Source organism: Hyla sarda, chromosome 2 (assembly GCF_029499605.1).
Source record: "Hyla sarda isolate aHylSar1 chromosome 2, aHylSar1.hap1, whole genome shotgun sequence".
Taxonomy (NCBI): Eukaryota; Metazoa; Chordata; class Amphibia; order Anura; family Hylidae; genus Hyla; species Hyla sarda.
Window position 1 is genome coordinate 145,828,905 of NC_079190.1, and position 17,571 is coordinate 145,846,475.

A 17,571-nucleotide genomic window follows, 5' to 3' on the forward strand; every position below is an offset into this window, starting at 1 on the left:
CCCAAACTTTTGCAGACGCCATTTTTTTGTTTTCTGTTATTTTGAAAGTGTAAATGATGGAAATAAAATCTAACTTTTGTTGACATATTATGAGAATGTCTAATCTGTAATTTGATGCCTTTTGAAGATTGTTCCATCTTTCCTTGGCTTCTTTATGCACATCAATACAAATTTTTACCTGGGGTGCCCAAACTTTTGATCCCCACTGTATATGTATGTACAGTAAGTATGTGTGTATGTTCCGACATCTTTTCCAAGCTGATAAATATATTTTCATAAAACTTTACAACTTTACACATGTTACTTAAAAGTCAACTACAAATATAGGATTGTTAAATTAACCCTAGCCTAACCCCATTTGCGGGGGTCGGGGTTTTTGTCCCATGCAAGTCTATGGGAAACGTATATGTTCCGGCATAACTTCCAAATGGCTGGAGATATTTTGATAATACTTTGGTAAACATGCAACTAATATGTCAAATAAAAATATAAAATAGTTTAATTAACCCTAACCTACCCCCTTACGTGAATGTTGGGTTTTTTGTATGAAGTCCCATGCAAGTCAATGAGATTTCCAGAACCTTATGCCACAAGCTCTGCATCTCCTGGTGAGTGCGTCAGTCCGGCTTGCAAGCCACACCCTTCCCTCACACCATGCCCCATCTCGCAAAGCTACAACCTCCCTCTAAGCCACACCCTCTTTTATTTTCAACCATTTTTGTGTATCGATCCGGCTTGCAAGTCAGGCTCACTCCCACAAAGCCACGCCCCTTCTATTTTCAGCCTACAATCTCTTCTTCACAACTCAGCCCCACGTGCGGACAGGATATGAGGATGAGATATGAGGACAGGATATGAGAATGAGATATAAGGACAAGATTTAAGGACTGGATATGAGGACAAAATATGAAAATGGGATATAAGGATGGGAAAAGAGGTTGGATAAGAGGAGTCAAAATGTTGGTCAGGATATGAGGTTGAAATATGAGGATGGGATATGACGACGAGATATAAGGTCAGGATATGAGGACAAAATATAAGGTTGTGATAAGAGGAGGGGAAATGTTGGTCAGGAGCTTCTTCCTGTGTTGCTTTTTCTCCCCCACAAGGATTAGATAGGAAAAACTGGGCAACAGCGAGTACTCTGCTAGTTGTATAGAAATTATTGTATAAGTTCTAACATGTTTGTTTCTTTTGATTGCAGAACCCAAAATCTTGATAACCTCATAGATATAAATACTACTACTACTACTGTGAATAAAAGGTAAGAGAGATTTGTATTCATGTAACAAGGACATCATTTGATCAATAAAACATTTTCATATAAATAGTTTGTTAAAATATTGATATTATTGAAACTATGGAACAATGCAATAAACAATGTTAAACAATTTTAAGCTGGGTCCTAAACGGAAATTCCACTTAATAAGTAAAAAATACAGAAGCGTATATCTTGGACACAAAATAAACGTGTATTTTTCTAGCTTAGGCTGGGTTCACACTACGTTTTGTCCCATACGGGACCGCATACGGCAGGGGGAGCTGAAAACTTGCGCTCCCGTATGCCTTCGTATGCGGTCCCGTATGTAATTAATTTCAATGAACTGACCGGAGTGAAACGCTGACTCCGGTTCGGCCCAGTTTTCCACCGGACCTAAAATCGTAGTCGACCACGATTTTAGGTGCGGTGGGAAAACCGCATACGGGGCAAAAATGAGCCGACCTGAGTCAGCGTTTCACTCCGGTCAGCTCATTGAAATGAATTACATACGGGACTGCATACGAAGGTATACGGGAGCGCAAGTTTTCAGCTTCCCCTTCAGTATGCGGTCCCGTATGGGACAAAACGTAGTGTGAACCCAGCCTTACACTGGACATCTGTACATCGCACATAATGACGGAGATTTATGAAAACCTGTCCAGAGGAATAGTTGCTGAGTTGCCCATAGCAACCAATCAGATTGCTTCTTTCATTTTTGAAAAGGACTCTGAAAAATGAAAGAAGTGATCTGATTGGTTGCTATGGGCAACTCAGCAACTTTTCCTCTGGACAGGTTTTCATAATTCTCCCCCAATGAGTCTTTCCCACTACAGCTATGTCACATTCTGTAACATAAAGATGTAGCTTTTCTTTGCAATGTATAGTGTCCCATATATATTGCATATATTTATTTTTTACATTGTCAGTATAGTTTGTAAAAAAAAAAATGCATAATTTCCCCCAAATTCATTTAAGATCTATTAATCTAGATGTTCTCATGAGTAATAAAAAGATAGTGCTGTAATGGGTTCATAATATGGAGTTTAGTATAGAAAAAGGGCAAGAGTGAATTTACCCTGTCCCATTCATCTAATGGGGACTTGCAGAAATCCATGTACTTGCCATCAAAACAACCCTATTCACATAAATAAAACTCGTTTTCAGTTGCATAATTTTCTGCAAAAAATCTGCTGTGTTGAAAAAACCCTTTAGCAAGTATTAGGCTAAGTTTCTACATAAAATATTTCGGGATTTTTTTTCAGAAATAGTGTGTATTACTATAGGATTTTTTTTCCTTTGGCATTGTTTCTCTTTAAAGGGGTATTCCAGGCAAAACCTTTTATATATATATATATATATATATATATATATATATATATATATATATATATATATATCAACTGGCTCCAGAAAGTTAAACAGATTTGTAAATTACTTCTATTAAAAAATCTTAATCCTTCCAATAGTTATTAGCTTCTGAAGTTTTCTATCTAACTGCTCAATGATGATGTCATGTCCCGGGAAATGTGCATGATGGGAGAATATCCCCATAGGAACTGCACAGCTCCCGGGACGTGAGTCATCAGAGAGCAGTTAGACAGAAAAGAACAACTCAACTTCAGAAGCTAATAACTATTGGAAGGATTAAGATTTTTTAATAGAAGTAATTTACAAATCTGTTTAACTTTCCAGAGCCAGTTGATATATATAAAAAAAGTTTTGGCCTGGAATACCCCTTTAAGGGTATGTTAACACACAGGATCCTGCGCAGATTTGATGTGCAGAATTTGTAACTGCGGATTAGAAGCTGTGCTCAGTCATTTAGTTTACATTGAAATCTGCAGCAGAAAATTCTGTGCATCAAATCCTGTGCATCAAATCTGCGTACGTGTGAACATACCCTAAAAGGATAGGGGATATCATGTCTGATTGTGAGGGTCCGGCCGCTGGGTATACCCGCAATCTCTGCAGCTGAACCCCAGTCATCTGGTGCACTGAACGAACTCCGCTCCGTGCCGGATGACTAGCAAACACAGCTGCTACGCCCCCTTGACTCATTTCTATGGTAAGAGGCCACTATGCCCCCTCCATTCATGCCTATGGGAGGAGGCGGCACGACTGTGTACTAGCCACCACATGCCTTCCCATAGACATGAATGGAGGGGACATGGCGTGATGTCACAATCACAGAAGCCCCAGGCTTTCGTGACCGTAACACCACAGTGCCAGCCCGAAGAATGCGGGGGTCCCTGTGGCCGGACCCCCTAAGATCAGCCATGTTATCCCCTATCGTTTGGAGAGGGGCTAACATGTCTAGGGTCGAAGTACTCCTTTAAATCTAAAGATACACTTTCTTATATGTTTTGTCACTTTAGTTTTTATTCTCACACATATTTGTGATTCTTTTATTTTGTATTTCATTATTTAAGAAGTCAAGGTCTGGAAGACCTCATTGCCATAACCGGAGATGGAAACAAGGGGTAAGAGTTATATTTTCAAGAGGAATTAAAATTAATAACAAAAAATTTTAAATTAACTCTTGGTATTGTACATCCATCTATAATTCAGTATTTCAGTTATGGAACCCTGAAGACTTAGTGGCACAACATCATCTTTTTGATCACCAAATGCCATTTTAAAACCCATTTAAACCCAGTGTTATTTTTAACCCGTACATCCACAATTTGTATTTTGATCTAATTGCTTCTCAGCATAAATTAAAAACAGGTTGTTAGTATACATTTTGATCAAAAAGTACAAGCCCACTCGCCACGTCAAAGCCACCTATTTAGAGTGGGACCTTAACCCAACATTGGCGTAGCGCCGGACGGCGGCCACCACCACTGCAACACCTTGCCCACGAGGGGAGCGACCCAGTGGCCAGGCAGCCCCACTGCTGCCCGACCAAGCCCCTGGCTCCGGGCCACCCCACCCCACAGACAAAGCATCACAGTAACAATGACCGCCGCAGTGCAACCACACCAATGTGAATACCTACATATGCTCCCTGCCAAATTTTACCTAGGTGGGGCTTGTTGTGAAAAGGTTACGGGGGGTAAGGCCCACTGTGGCACAGAATGTTCACGCAAGGACATTCAGCTATTTGGTACTCAACCTTACCTTCTGGAGGATTTGTGGAGTGTCTTACAGTCCTCCACACCCAAGAAACTGTTGAAACGTTCTGAGACTGTTTCCCAAATCTGGTGTATTGTAAAAGTATTGTTGCACTGTAACAACTGTCTGCAACATTTTGCCAGCTAGGAAGTAATGGCCCATCTGTTTAGCAAACGTGGTGGTACTCCATTACTACATTTCTCTGCACATTGCTGCTCCCAGCCAGTTGCTGTGCATGAAAATACTGCTACACCCAATTCAAAAAGTTTCTGGTTGCTTTAATTTAGGAATTGTGGAGGTCACAGAGGTTGGACCCCCACTGATAAGAATGTTATGGAATATTCTAGTGATGTTTCCTATATGTCTTCCTAAAAAGCAGCCCCCAACTTTTTGCAGGTTGTTGGCCAGGTTCTACTAAGATACATGGTGTTGAGCCACATTGAATATTTAAGTTAAAGGGGTACTCTGCCCACATACATCTTATCCCCTATCCTTAGGATAAGGGATAAGATGTCTGTGGGGGGAGTACCCCTTTAAATTCTAGTGTATTGACCTTTACCATAGTATTAATTACCAGTGACGGTTTTGATCATAGCACCAAGTTAGGGAAATCCTGAGCCACTACTGCACATCTCTAGAGCTACAAACAGATTGATGGCCTCATATGGCTCCCAAGCTGCTGGTTGGGAAAGAGTGGGGGAAGGAGCAGTGGATCAGTTGCCCAGATTCCAGCTTTCTTAAAAAAAATTAAAAAAATTAAAGCAGGAATCTGATTGGTTGCTATAGGCAGCTCCTCCACAGTCTTTTTGCACACATCTATCTTACTGTTCTTAAACAGAGGCCATATTTATACAAAATATAAATACCAGCCGTACAAAAATAAGTAGATTTTTACGGGGAAAAAAATGTATTTTCCAAAAAAAGGAGCATGTCAGTTAATTTTATGATTCTAAGAATTCCAGCTTTAAATGAAGGTGTCTGTGTGTGTGAGATCACTAACAGCCATTTTACTATTCAGTTAAATAGAAATACATTGTGTGAACATGGGCATGGACACTGTATGTAATTTGCACCCAGAACAAATCTTAATTCTCCCCTGAAATCATGGTTATAACATAGCAACAAACCAGAATATGTTTTTTTTTTTTGTGTGTGATAAGAAATAGAAATAAAATAATAGACGAGTATGGAACACATTCACTGACTGTAATTCACAGACGCTTTGATCTAAACAGTAAAGTCAGAGCTTCACATTAACATTTTACTACTATGTACACATGGCAACTGTGTCCCTGATTTACATGGAAATAACAGGCCTCAGAAAATACTTGAGGGGTGAACATTTTGGAGTCAGCTGTTCTAAAGTGATGCTTGTTAAATTTAGAATCCAATTTGGAGAATTCTTATAGTGCACAATTATTGCCAGGAATACACAGGATGCTCTGTCATCTGCTGTATACCAAATAATAGGCATGTGCATTACATTGCCTGGTTCAGCTGGATTTTATTTCATGTCCAGCTTTACATGGATAACCATATAGTCCTAGCCTGTGATAAAGGTTCTTATTTTTACCTAGCATCTTGATGTTAGTTCAAAAATATGTAACTTTTGGTTTCTGAATAATTTACATGATCATTTTCCTGAAAATGTTGTTTCAAGCAGAAATTGCATTTGGTACCTGAATAATTGTACTAAGATGTCATTATAAACATTAGATGACTATAAAATGAACACAGTCGCAAACATATGGCATGAGATACAAGTGTGCATTAACATTATTATTTTCTTTCATCATATTAGCACAGCCAAGCCTACTAATCTCACAAATCAAAGTTCAACCACAACTACCACCTATAATGTTAAGGAAGGAACCAGTGATGCACCAAGCAGACGTTCTACCACAACTACAACCTACAATGTAAAGGAAGAAACGAGTGATGCACCAAACAGACGTTCTACCACAACCTCTAAAGTTACTGAGAACCAGGATATGCAAGGCAGACGGTCAACTACATCATCGACCTACAAAGTCAATGAAGGTAGCTATGATGCTCCAACTCGACGCACAACCACATCTTACAAGGACACCACTGATGGGCCAAGTTCTTCCTCAAATGTTACTGTCACTGAAGAGACAAGGTAATGTGCGTAACTAAAGGAGGGCTCTTATGTAAACTAAGCCATTGTCAACCTGATATTGTCTATAGGCTTCTTTTATCCTCTTTATAATTGTTAAAAGCAGTCCAAGGTAAGTTATCTTATCCCCTATAGACAGGATAGTGGATAAGCATTAGACCTCCTGAGTTCTCCAGAACAAGGTACGACTCCTCTGTTTTGAATGGAACACTGAGAGCCGTGTGCTGTGAATAGTGCGATTTTCTCATTCGTTCAAAACAGAGGAGGTAGGTTCTTATTCTGGAGATCGGGAGGTCCCAGTGGTCAGACTTATCCCCTATCCTATGGAAAGGGGATAAGGTAATTTAACTCAGAATACCCCTTTAATAATATTCACAATTCATTTTCAGTATTTAGTTTGAATATTTTTTTCTATAGTATATAATACTTTTAACGGGAACCAATCAGTAGATTTTAGTATATATAACGCTTACGAACACATTATGTTTGCTAAAATCGGTATCCTCACCATCCCCAGGGGACTTACACTTACCAGCACCCATCGCTCCAGCCATGGTCCTGTCCCCTTGTCTTGATTGAGGGTTCGTGTCACCGCTCTGCTCCATCTGCTTAGGGAACAGAGCGATGACACAAGCAGTCAATCAAGCCGATGGGGCGGAGCCACGGCCGGAGCGATGGGGAGCGACGGTTGTTGGTAAGCACAAGTTCCCGCCCAGGGAACTACTTGAGGGGCGGCCGTGGGGGGGACTTTATAACTTAATATCTTCCCCATCCCTGGGGTCAAAAAAGTCCCCTGGGCATGGGGAGGATACCGATTTTAGCATATATATCATGTTGTCAAGCGTTATATATGCTAAAATCTGCTGATTTGTTCCCTTTAATACTTTATTTTCAGAATTAACATATGTATTTGTCTTTTTCAGTTATTCATCTTTTCCAAGTTCATCTTATGGAGATGCAAGGTACTGAAATTATTACACTTATAACATTTTTCTAAATAGTTTCAAAAAGGGGAAGAAAAAAAATACATTACATCTGTTGTGTATGATCCCTTGCACAGACATGGAAGAGCCAATCTGTAACAACAATAAAGAAATCCAGAAGTAAATCCAGCACTGTTAGCTAGCAAAGGTGTTCCTCTTTATTGATCACACTAGATAAAGAGCCACCTTTTTTATTTGGTTAAAACTTTAATATTATATTGAAACATCTGAAAGGATTACAAATATAACTATGACTTGAATGAGTTATACCTTCAAATAAATGCCAGTGCATCTTACATATGGTTATTTATGATCACGTGATAAATACAGTAAAAAAGACCACCTAAGGAAACCTACTAAGGACACTATACTGCTATATAAAGCACCTGCTTCACCACAAATATATAGCTAAAATCAGCCTGAGCATTCACTATACATCACTATTCAACAGTATCTCTCTATACTGTAGGAAAGAGAGACAAATGCCTATAATTCACTGATAAAACATGAAATGGAAAGCTAGTTCTTACCTATACTGTTGTCAAGTGAGCTTCGCTATATTTAAATTTTAATACCAATATTATAAGGTGTAAACTATTATTCTATTGACTCTCATAATAAAATGTATTATTTCTTTTAGTAGGAAATCTTCAACTAATAAATATGGACAGGACATTGTATCAAATTCTATTAGAACTGTTTACTCTACATCTGATCAGTAAGTACCAGTGGCAAACAAGTAGCCTTCAAATTCAGCAACTATGTTGGTACGGACAACATTTATTGCCAAATTGTATGACATATAAAAGTGTATGCTGTCTTCACCAATATTCCAGATGACCGACAAGGCTGCCATAATAAATATAATTCTAACCATGAGTGGCATACAGTGGGGCAAAAAAGTATTTAGTCAGCCACCAATTGTGCAAGTTCTCCCACTTTAAAAGATAAGAGAGCCCTGTAATGTTCATCATAAGTATACCTTAACTATGAGAGACAGAAGGAGGGAAAGAATACAGGAAAATGCATTGTAGGATTTCTAATGAATTAATTGGCAAATTCCTTGGTAATATAGGTATTTGGTCACCTACAAACAAGCAAGACCTCTAACTTCTTCTTTAAGAGTCTCCTCTGTCCTCCACTCATTAATGGCACCTGTTTGAACTTGTTATCAGTATAAAAGACACCTGTCCACAACTTCAAACAGTCAAACTCCAAACTCCACTATGGCCAAGACCAAAGAGCTGTCCAAGGACACCAGAAACAAAATTGTAGACCAGCACCAGGCTGAAGACTTAAAGGGGTTCTCTGGTGCTTACACATCTTTTCCCCTATCCAAAGGATAGGGTATAAGATGCCTGATCGCGGGAGTCCCGGCGCTGGGGCACCCCGTTTGTAATCAGTCCCCGGAGTGTGTTCGCTCCGTGACTGATTACAGACGACCACCGGGCCGATGGCGTGTGACGTCACGCCTCCGCCCCCATGTGACGTCACGCTCCGCCCCTCAATGCAAGCCTATGGGAGGGGACGTGACAGCTATCACACGCCGTCACACGCCGCCTGCCCGGTGGTCGCCTGTAATCAATCCCCGAAGCGTGTTCGCTCCGGGACTGATTACAGGCGACCACCGGGCCGACGGCGTGTGACGTCACGCCTCCGCCCCCATGTGACATCACGCTCCGCCCCTCAATGCAAGCCTATGGGAGGGGGCGTGACAGCTATCACACGCCGTCACACGCCGCCTGCCCGGTGGTCGCCTGTAATCAGTCCCGGAGCGAACACGCTCCGGGGACTGATTACAAACGGGGTGCCGCGTGCATGATCCCGGGGGTCCCCAGCGGCGAGACTCCCACGATCAGGCATCTTATCCCCTATCCTTTGGATAGGGGAAAAGATGTGTAAGCACCGGAGAACCCCTTTAATCTGCAATAGGCAAGCAGCTTGGTGCGAAGAAATCAACTGTGGGAGATAATCTCCCTCGATCTGGGGCTCCATGTAACATCTCACCCCGTAGTGTCAAAATGATCACAAGAACGCTGAGCAAAAATCCCAGAACCACACAGGGGGACCTAGTGAATGACCTGCAGAGAGCTGGGACCAAAGTAACAAAGGCTACCATCAGTAACACACTACGCCGCCAGGGACTCAAATCATGCAGTGCCAGATGTGTCCCCCTGCTTAAGCCAGTACATGTCCGGGTCTGTCTGAAGTTTGTTAGAGAGCATTTGGATGAACCAGTAGAAGATTGGGAGAATGTCATATGATCAGATGAAACCAAAGTAGAACTTTTTAGTAAAAACTCAACTTGGTGTGTTTGGAGGAGATAGAATGACGCATCCAAAGTTGAGTTGAGATAGAGTTGCATCCAAAGAACACCATACCTACTGTGAAGCATGGGGATGTTTTTCAGCAAAAGGACCAGGATGACTGGTCTATGTAAAGGAAAGAATCATTGGTCCATGTATCGTGAGATTTTGAATGAAAACCTCCTTCCATCAGCAAGGGCATTGAAGATGAAATGTGGGTTTTTCAGCATGACAATGATCCCAAACATACCGCCCAGGCAACAAAGTAATGGCTTTGTGAGAAGCATTTCAAGGTCCTGGAGTGGTCTAGCCAGTCTCCAGATCTCAACCCCATAGAAAACTTTTGGAGGGAGTTGAAAGTCCGTGTTTCCCAGTGACAGCCCAAAACGTCACTGCTCTAGAGGGGATGGAGGAATGGGCCAAAATACCAGCAACAGTGTGTGAAAACCTTGTGAAGACTTACAGAAAACGTTTAACCTCTGTCATTGCCAACAAAGGGTATATTACAAAGTACTGAGATTAAAATCAAATACTTATTTTCCACCATAATTTGCAAATAATTTCTTTAAAAATCAGACAATGTGATTATGTCTCTCATAGTTGACGTATATCTATGATAAAAATTACAGGCCTCTCTCATCTTTTTAAGTGGGAGAACTTGCACAATTGGTGGCTGACTAAATACTTTTTTGCCCCACTGTACATGGTGCAAACCGTAGCTACAGGAAAGCAGACACTTTTGGTGCAATGAAGGGATTACACAGTTGCACAACACTAAGACAAAGCTTGTTGAGCCTCCAATGATCGCTGCTCTGGTCCTGCAAGAGTCTGCGGCTTAACCTCTAGTAGACCTCACAGTTGTAGAATAAGGTGCTCAGGTGCTTTGTTCAGCATCTTATCATACAGTGAATAATAGAGATGGTCTTAATTTATAACATAACATGAAACTAGTAATAAATAAAGTTTCCAATGTAAATATTTATAATTCTGACAGGCTGATCCTATATAATCACTTTCCTGTTAGAAAGTGCATTGTATGAACAAAAGATTTTCATGACTCCATGTCACGATAGGCCGTATTCTACTAACTCAACTCTATTGCTATGGCACGCACATTTATTTTTCGTTTTTCATGAGAACATAATTGTCTCTCTATAATTATGTATATGTTTTCCTTTCTTAGATCTAACATAGGAAAGGATGTTTGTACTTACTGTCGCAAACCACTTGGCATTGATGCCAAGATGATTCTAAAAGACTTAAACATTTGCTGCCATGCAACATGCTTCAAGGTAGGTAAATTGCCCATGGCAGACAATACAATGTAACAAATATTATGTTTCACTTTACTATACAGTCCAGTGACAAAATACAGGCTTCCATAAGCCTGGGATTTTTCAATAGGCGTAAGGGGCAATTCCATGGGTAACAGGGCATGGTGCTCAGAGAAGAGTGTATGTTAACGTTGTGGAAATTGTTGTAGCAACCAGCAGGGTTATTAGGAAACAAGTCAAAATTAAAAAAGGGGAAAAAAAAGTATATTTGATAGCACAACTGCGTTAAAATACAAGATACTAAACTGGCTGGTCCACAGAGGAGATTTTTTTTTACATTCATTTATGGGTGTGTTCTGAATAACACACCCATAATAAGTGTCCTCTCTGATGTAATGTGATGACTTAGGGTGATACTAGAATCCTTCTTTGTATGTAGAATTTGGTCTACAGCCCAGACTAGATCTTTCCACAGTCACTAACTGAGTTAAATGGAGAAGCTTATTGTACGGTAGTGTACAAAGTAACTTTGTTTACATTGTGTTCCTATCATCATTAGATTTTATCACAAAATAATAGATTCTTGCAGAAACTAAAATATTTCGTACAAATCTTATACCAACAGTGCTTCCTGTGATTTTCTGAGGGGAAACCTTGCATCGCATGTATTCAGTAGATATAAAAAATGTTCTAGGACCTCACTGATTTACAGTATAATCTGGTCAGTTGGGGTTCCTGACAGAAGGTCCAAATACAAACATAGCCAACACATTTGTTCTGTTAATCATAATAGATTGATGACTTATATGAGAAAATATTTAGGCATCAAAATCATTTTCAAGAAAATAATTTCAGTCATTGCAGAATGCAGATTTATTACTACACATGCCCTTTCCCTAAAAATTATTTACAGCAGTAAGCAATGTATACTCTATACTAATAATGCATAACATACCAATACTATGTAATGTAAATCTTGTACAAGGTTATAAATATTTTTAAAAGAGCATTCACAAATTTCAAAGGGTTTTCCAGGACTTAGTAATTGATGGCTTGTTGGTTGTCCGGTAAAAAAAAAATATCTTGTCGACTATCCATAGGACATTGATTAAAGGGAACTCTGGCTTTGTTATAGCTGGAGATACAAAATTCTATTTTTTTATCTGAAAATGTAACTTTTTTTTTCTTAGTGTGAAGCTTGTTCTGGTCCCTTGGAAAACCTAAAGGCTGGAGACAGTATGTGGATCTATAAGCAGACTATCCACTGTGAGCCTTGCTATTTTTCTGCAAGAGGTAAGTAAAACATTGAAAACATTGAAACATTGTTAAGCACAATATTCAGTAGGCACAATATTCAGTAAATATATAAATAGGGTGTAAACTGCTCACAGGATTGTTTTGACATTAAAAATTCTTACCCACCACCAACACCCATTACCAATCTGCTGGGACCCATGTTGATCTAGGGTCTTGTTCTGATATTCGATCCATATTGAAGTCGGGAAGGAATTTTTCCTCTGTCATGGGGCAATTCGTCTCTCTCTCTCTCTCTCTCTCTCTCTCCGATTGCAGTAATTTACAGCACACAGTTATAAGTTGACTAATGTGTGAACACAGCCATACAGTCTTACAGCTGACAATGCATATAACAGCAAAAACCAAGCCATGGGAAAGGGGCTGTATGTTAAGCTAAGAGACTGGTTTGTGTAAAGCCATAAACCAGGAGAAGGGTTCAAAATAATGTCTGTGGTAGTGAAAGTTCCAAAGAGCACAGCAGCCTCCAGAATTCTTTAATGGAAGAGGTTTGGAACAACCAGGGCTCTTCCTACAGTTGGCACCCCATCAATATTAATAATCGGTGGATAGTGAGTAAGAGAGATGACCAGGAAACCAATGTTCACTCTGGCTGAGCTCCAAAGATCAGATGGGGTGTGCAGAAGGGAGAAAATTCCAGGTCAAAAATCACATCAGCACTCCACCAATCTAGGTTTGATAGCAGTGTGGCTAGTAAAACCCCTCTCTCAGTAAAAAAAAAAAAAAAAAAAAAAAACACACAAGAGCCCACTTTGAGTTAGCAAAAAAAGGACATAGAGTTTTTCTGTCCACTTTCTGGCCTTAATTCTAAGCATTATGTCGGGAGCAGACACTGCTCATCACCTGCCCAATGCCACCCCTGTGAAGCATGGTGGTGGAAGCATTATGCTGTGTGGGTGTTTTTCAGTGGTTAGGACAGAGGGCTGGTCAGAATTGAGGCAAAGGTGAGTAGTATCATGCAAATTTCCCTTCAGATTCTAATTAGAATTGCAGAAGCAGCTTTCAGAGGCAATTCTGACCTTTGTGAACATAACCTAAGAGTACATGTTCATTTACAGTATCTCACATTATCAGCATAAACTAAGATCAGATGCTTGAGCATATACCCCTAGAGCTCTCTCAGATGCTCTCCCATCCAGGGGTTGTGTGCAAGTCAATTACGTTTTGCACATAGATCCTTTTTACTAGGGAGACTCATTTGACCAAGCCTGCCAGACTGACAGCATTGTTTTGTGTTTAAACTCATCATCATCCCTTTCATCAACAACCCCACTTTATTTAAATCTAACACTAACGGTATGTTCATTCACAAAGTCTTCCCCATACATCTTCATTGGTTATTTCTGCAGAATGGATTTTGCTTCAACATACCCTGAGAAATTATAAGTGGAAACAATTATAGACAGTTTAGGCTGTCCTAATAGTCAAGGTGGAAAGCCAGGTCTGTTTATGACTTTATTTTTTATTCTCAACTCCCATCCTAACCGCCCCTCCAACAGGGACTCATGATATTAAGAAAATCCTAAAAATATAAGGTTTTTGGCCAAGGCATAATATGTAGCTTCGGGGCCCAGTACAAAATCTGTAACAGGGCTCCATGTCTACCATGTGCCCTTTATGATGTACACAGTAGACCTTCATCCACCCATAACCTTTATGTTTAACCATACTATCTATGTAACTATAATACTGTGTTTCTGGGACTGGAGATAAGATGTCTTTTGCCAAAGGATAGGGGATAAGATATCTGATCGTGGGGGCCCGCCGCTGGGACCCCCCGCGATCTATGTGCAGCACCGCATTCTATGCTGGGCTGCTGCTCCAGGACTAGAGATGTGACATCACGCCACGCCCCCTTGTGATGTCATGTCACGCCTTTGGATAGGGGATAAGATGTCTTTGGTCAGAATACCCCTTTAAGGACTTAGTTGAGAAACACTTTTTTTTTTAAGTAGCATAGGGAACAAACAATAAATATTACAGTGCAATCAAGGTTCTCATTCCATAAATTCACACTATAAATCGGTACAATTTGGCCTCCAGAAGGGGTTGTCACATTGGTCACCAACCCAGCTATAAAATACAGAAACTAGGTCACATCATTGGACTGTGCAATGTGCTATAGTGCAAAAAACTGATGGCATGAAAAATCTGAGACACGTTTGTCAGCAGCGAACAAATGAATGTAAGAGCAGCATCAGTTATATTACAAATCACATTAGCTCTGGTTATTTTCTGTACAAGCCCTGTTTTAATAAACAGATTAGTGTATTTATCCAGCTGCCTATGGTACAGTTGATGTGATGCATACGGCAATATTGTATCATTTTCTAATTAACTGGTTACATTTCTTTCTTTTGTTCTATTTCAGAGAAATGGATCATCTAAATATAGAACCTGAAAACGTAAAGAGATGGAATATGAGACATCGATCAATACTTATCTTTCATAGCTTAGTTTAGACAACAGAGGGGAATATATGGAATAACATTAAACTCATGTATACGTATTTTGGGTTTCAGGGAATAATACTGTAATACTGTTTAAGTAGTGCTAAAGCCAGAACATCCTGTTGTTTCATAGATTTAATATTACAATATACTTATGTCTAACAGTAAAATTTATTGGATTACTATGGTTTTAGCCTTTGTAGTCTACACAATAAAAAATAAACGTAGACAAAGATGGGTCCATGCCAGGGTGCAATGAAGCAGATTCACTACACAGTATTTATTTTACTCTAAGGCCACTTTCAGTATTTGTAGACTAAGGATAGAAATGGGTCCAAAACTTGGAAAGCATGTAGAGCTTTACTTTATTTGTTTCTCTATATACAGTAGTTTCCATTTGTGGTCTACTGACAAATACTGCTGTGTGAAAGTGGTCTCAGCTTAAAGCCCAATAGTCTAAACAGGATATGTAAGGCGGGTGTTTTTATTGGGAATTTGGGCCTGATGGACAATTGTATAGGGAAAATAATAATATGTCTGTTTATGTATATATATATATATATATATATATATATATATATATATATATATACATATATATATATATATATATATATATATATATACACATATATATATATATATATATATATATATATATATATATAAAATTATATTTAGCACTTAATAGTGTGCATGGGTTACCTTTCTTTGACTGAACATGATGAAAGTTTTTGCTGTCTTTTGATTCTATTACTTCTAATCTCAAATGTTTTTACACTTGTTTTCTTCTTCTGTGAAATGACTTTATACAGTAATTGCAGAATGTATCAGTTATTTTTCTACATACATCATATTGAAGTCATGTGTTGGGGCTTCTTACATAAAGCATGTACAGTATGATGGTGAAAAGACATTTACTAAGCATATTTTATCTTACATCAATCCAATAAAAAGGTAGTTTAGATCATGTGCAATAAGTTTATTAAAAGGATCATGTCACATAATAAAGTTGGAGCTTTTGGCACTGTCAGAAAACTAAATCTATGCCTGCTGTAAGCAGGGCTACATTTCCAGCAAAATCTTTGCCCTTATTTTGCCTTCTTAACAAATTTGACTAAACTATGCTTCTTGGGAGATCAAACCCAAAATAAAAAAAATTTCAAACAATGATTTAATTGCATAAATTTGTTACACGTGGCCAAAATGGTACATTAACATAAAAAGCGTATATATACATGTTAGTAAATGTGACTCACTGTCAGCTTGTTACAAGGGAAATCTTTATTCATTTAAAGGGATTATGCAGACTTTAAATTTTTTTTAAATGTCTTAGAATGGTGGAAAATATTAAAGGAAGTCATACTCACCTTGCTCCCATTTGCCACCTTGTCGGTCTCTACTTCCTGTTCTTTTTTTGCTGCAGCCAAACACAGTGATTGGTTACAGCAGTCACAAGTCTTTGCCAAGAGGGACCAGAATGTGCAGAAATTGGCTAGACCTGTGAAGCGTCAGAATGAGAGCAGCAGAGATCAATAGGGAGCGTATGACTTAATTTATTATTTTCCACCCTTTTGAGATTTTTTTTCAACAAAATGTAAATGGCCAGATAATCTCTTTAACAATTATACCCTGTTATATGATCAAAAAATGTATCTTTTCTCTTTATCACTTGTTACTGTTTTAATATATATTAAATGTCAAATATAAAAAAATACATTATTTTAATACCAGTTCTTGCTTGTTGAGATTTATTTGTCTTATAACTTCAGCATGAGAATAAAAAACAAATTACATATAAGTAAACCACTGACTTGAGTTGGGCCATGAACATCAGCAATGTTCCATTGTCAATTTAAAAACCACTTAAAAGCCTTTTAAACACTTCACAGTTAATAAAGAAGAATTGAAAACAATTTTTTGACACACAATTCCATAATTTCTTTATGTGAAAGTTAGGAAACAATGAAGGACACGCTTGGTACATTAATTTTGTACACAGAAGTGAAGTGAATAAAAATATGACATATGTGTAAGGCTGGGTCCACACTACGTTTTGTCCCATACGGGAGCGCATACGGCAGGGGGGAGCTAAAAGCTCACGCTCCCGTATGTTACCGTATGCGCTCCCGTATGTCATTCATTTCAATGAGCCGGCCGGAGTGAAACGTTCGGTCCGGTCGGCTCATTTTTGCGCCGTATGCGCTTTTACAAGCGGACCTAAAACCGTGGTTGACCACAGTTTTAGGTCCGGTTGTAAAAGCGCATATGGCGCAAAAATGAGCCGACCGGACCGAACGTTTCACTCCGGTCGGCTCATTGAAATGAATGACATACGGGAGCGCATACGGTAACATACGGGAGCGCGAGCTTTTAGCTCCCCCCTGCCGTATGCGCTCCCGTATGGGACAAAACGTAGTGTGGACCCAGCCTAAATGTGACGATAGTACTTGCAATGAGTAAGATACATTAACCCCTTAAGGACGCAGGACGTAAATGTACGTCCTGGTGAGGTGGTACTTAACGCACCAGGACGTACATTTACGTCCTAAGCATAACCGCGGGCATCGGAGCGATGCCCGTGTCATGCGCGGCTGATCCCGGCTGCTGATCGCAGCCAGGGACCCGCCGGCAATGGCCGACGCCCGCGATCTCGCGGGCATCCGCCATTAACCCCTCAGGTGCCGGGATCAATACAGATCCCGGCATCTGCGGCAGTTCGCGATTTAAAT

At 39.5% G+C, this 17,571-nt stretch overlaps 1 protein-coding gene across 2 annotated transcripts in view; it reads left to right on the top strand.

Annotated features, from left to right (window-relative positions):
• Positions 1–15,348, top strand: part of SCEL (sciellin) — a 113,895-nt gene extending 98,547 nt beyond the window's left edge. For both annotated transcript variants that reach the window (XM_056555566.1, XM_056555567.1), the window contains exons 23-30: positions 1,205–1,264; positions 3,691–3,741; positions 6,177–6,515; positions 7,436–7,474; positions 8,136–8,213; positions 10,985–11,093; positions 12,266–12,368; positions 14,761–15,348. In XM_056555566.1, coding sequence (XP_056411541.1) covers positions 1,205–1,264; positions 3,691–3,741; positions 6,177–6,515; positions 7,436–7,474; positions 8,136–8,213; positions 10,985–11,093; positions 12,266–12,368; positions 14,761–14,777 — 796 coding nt within the window. In that variant the 3' untranslated portion in view covers positions 14,778–15,348. The remainder of the gene's footprint in view (positions 1–1,204; positions 1,265–3,690; positions 3,742–6,176; positions 6,516–7,435; positions 7,475–8,135; positions 8,214–10,984; positions 11,094–12,265; positions 12,369–14,760) is intronic.
• The last annotated feature ends 2,223 nt before the right edge of the window (positions 15,349–17,571 follow it).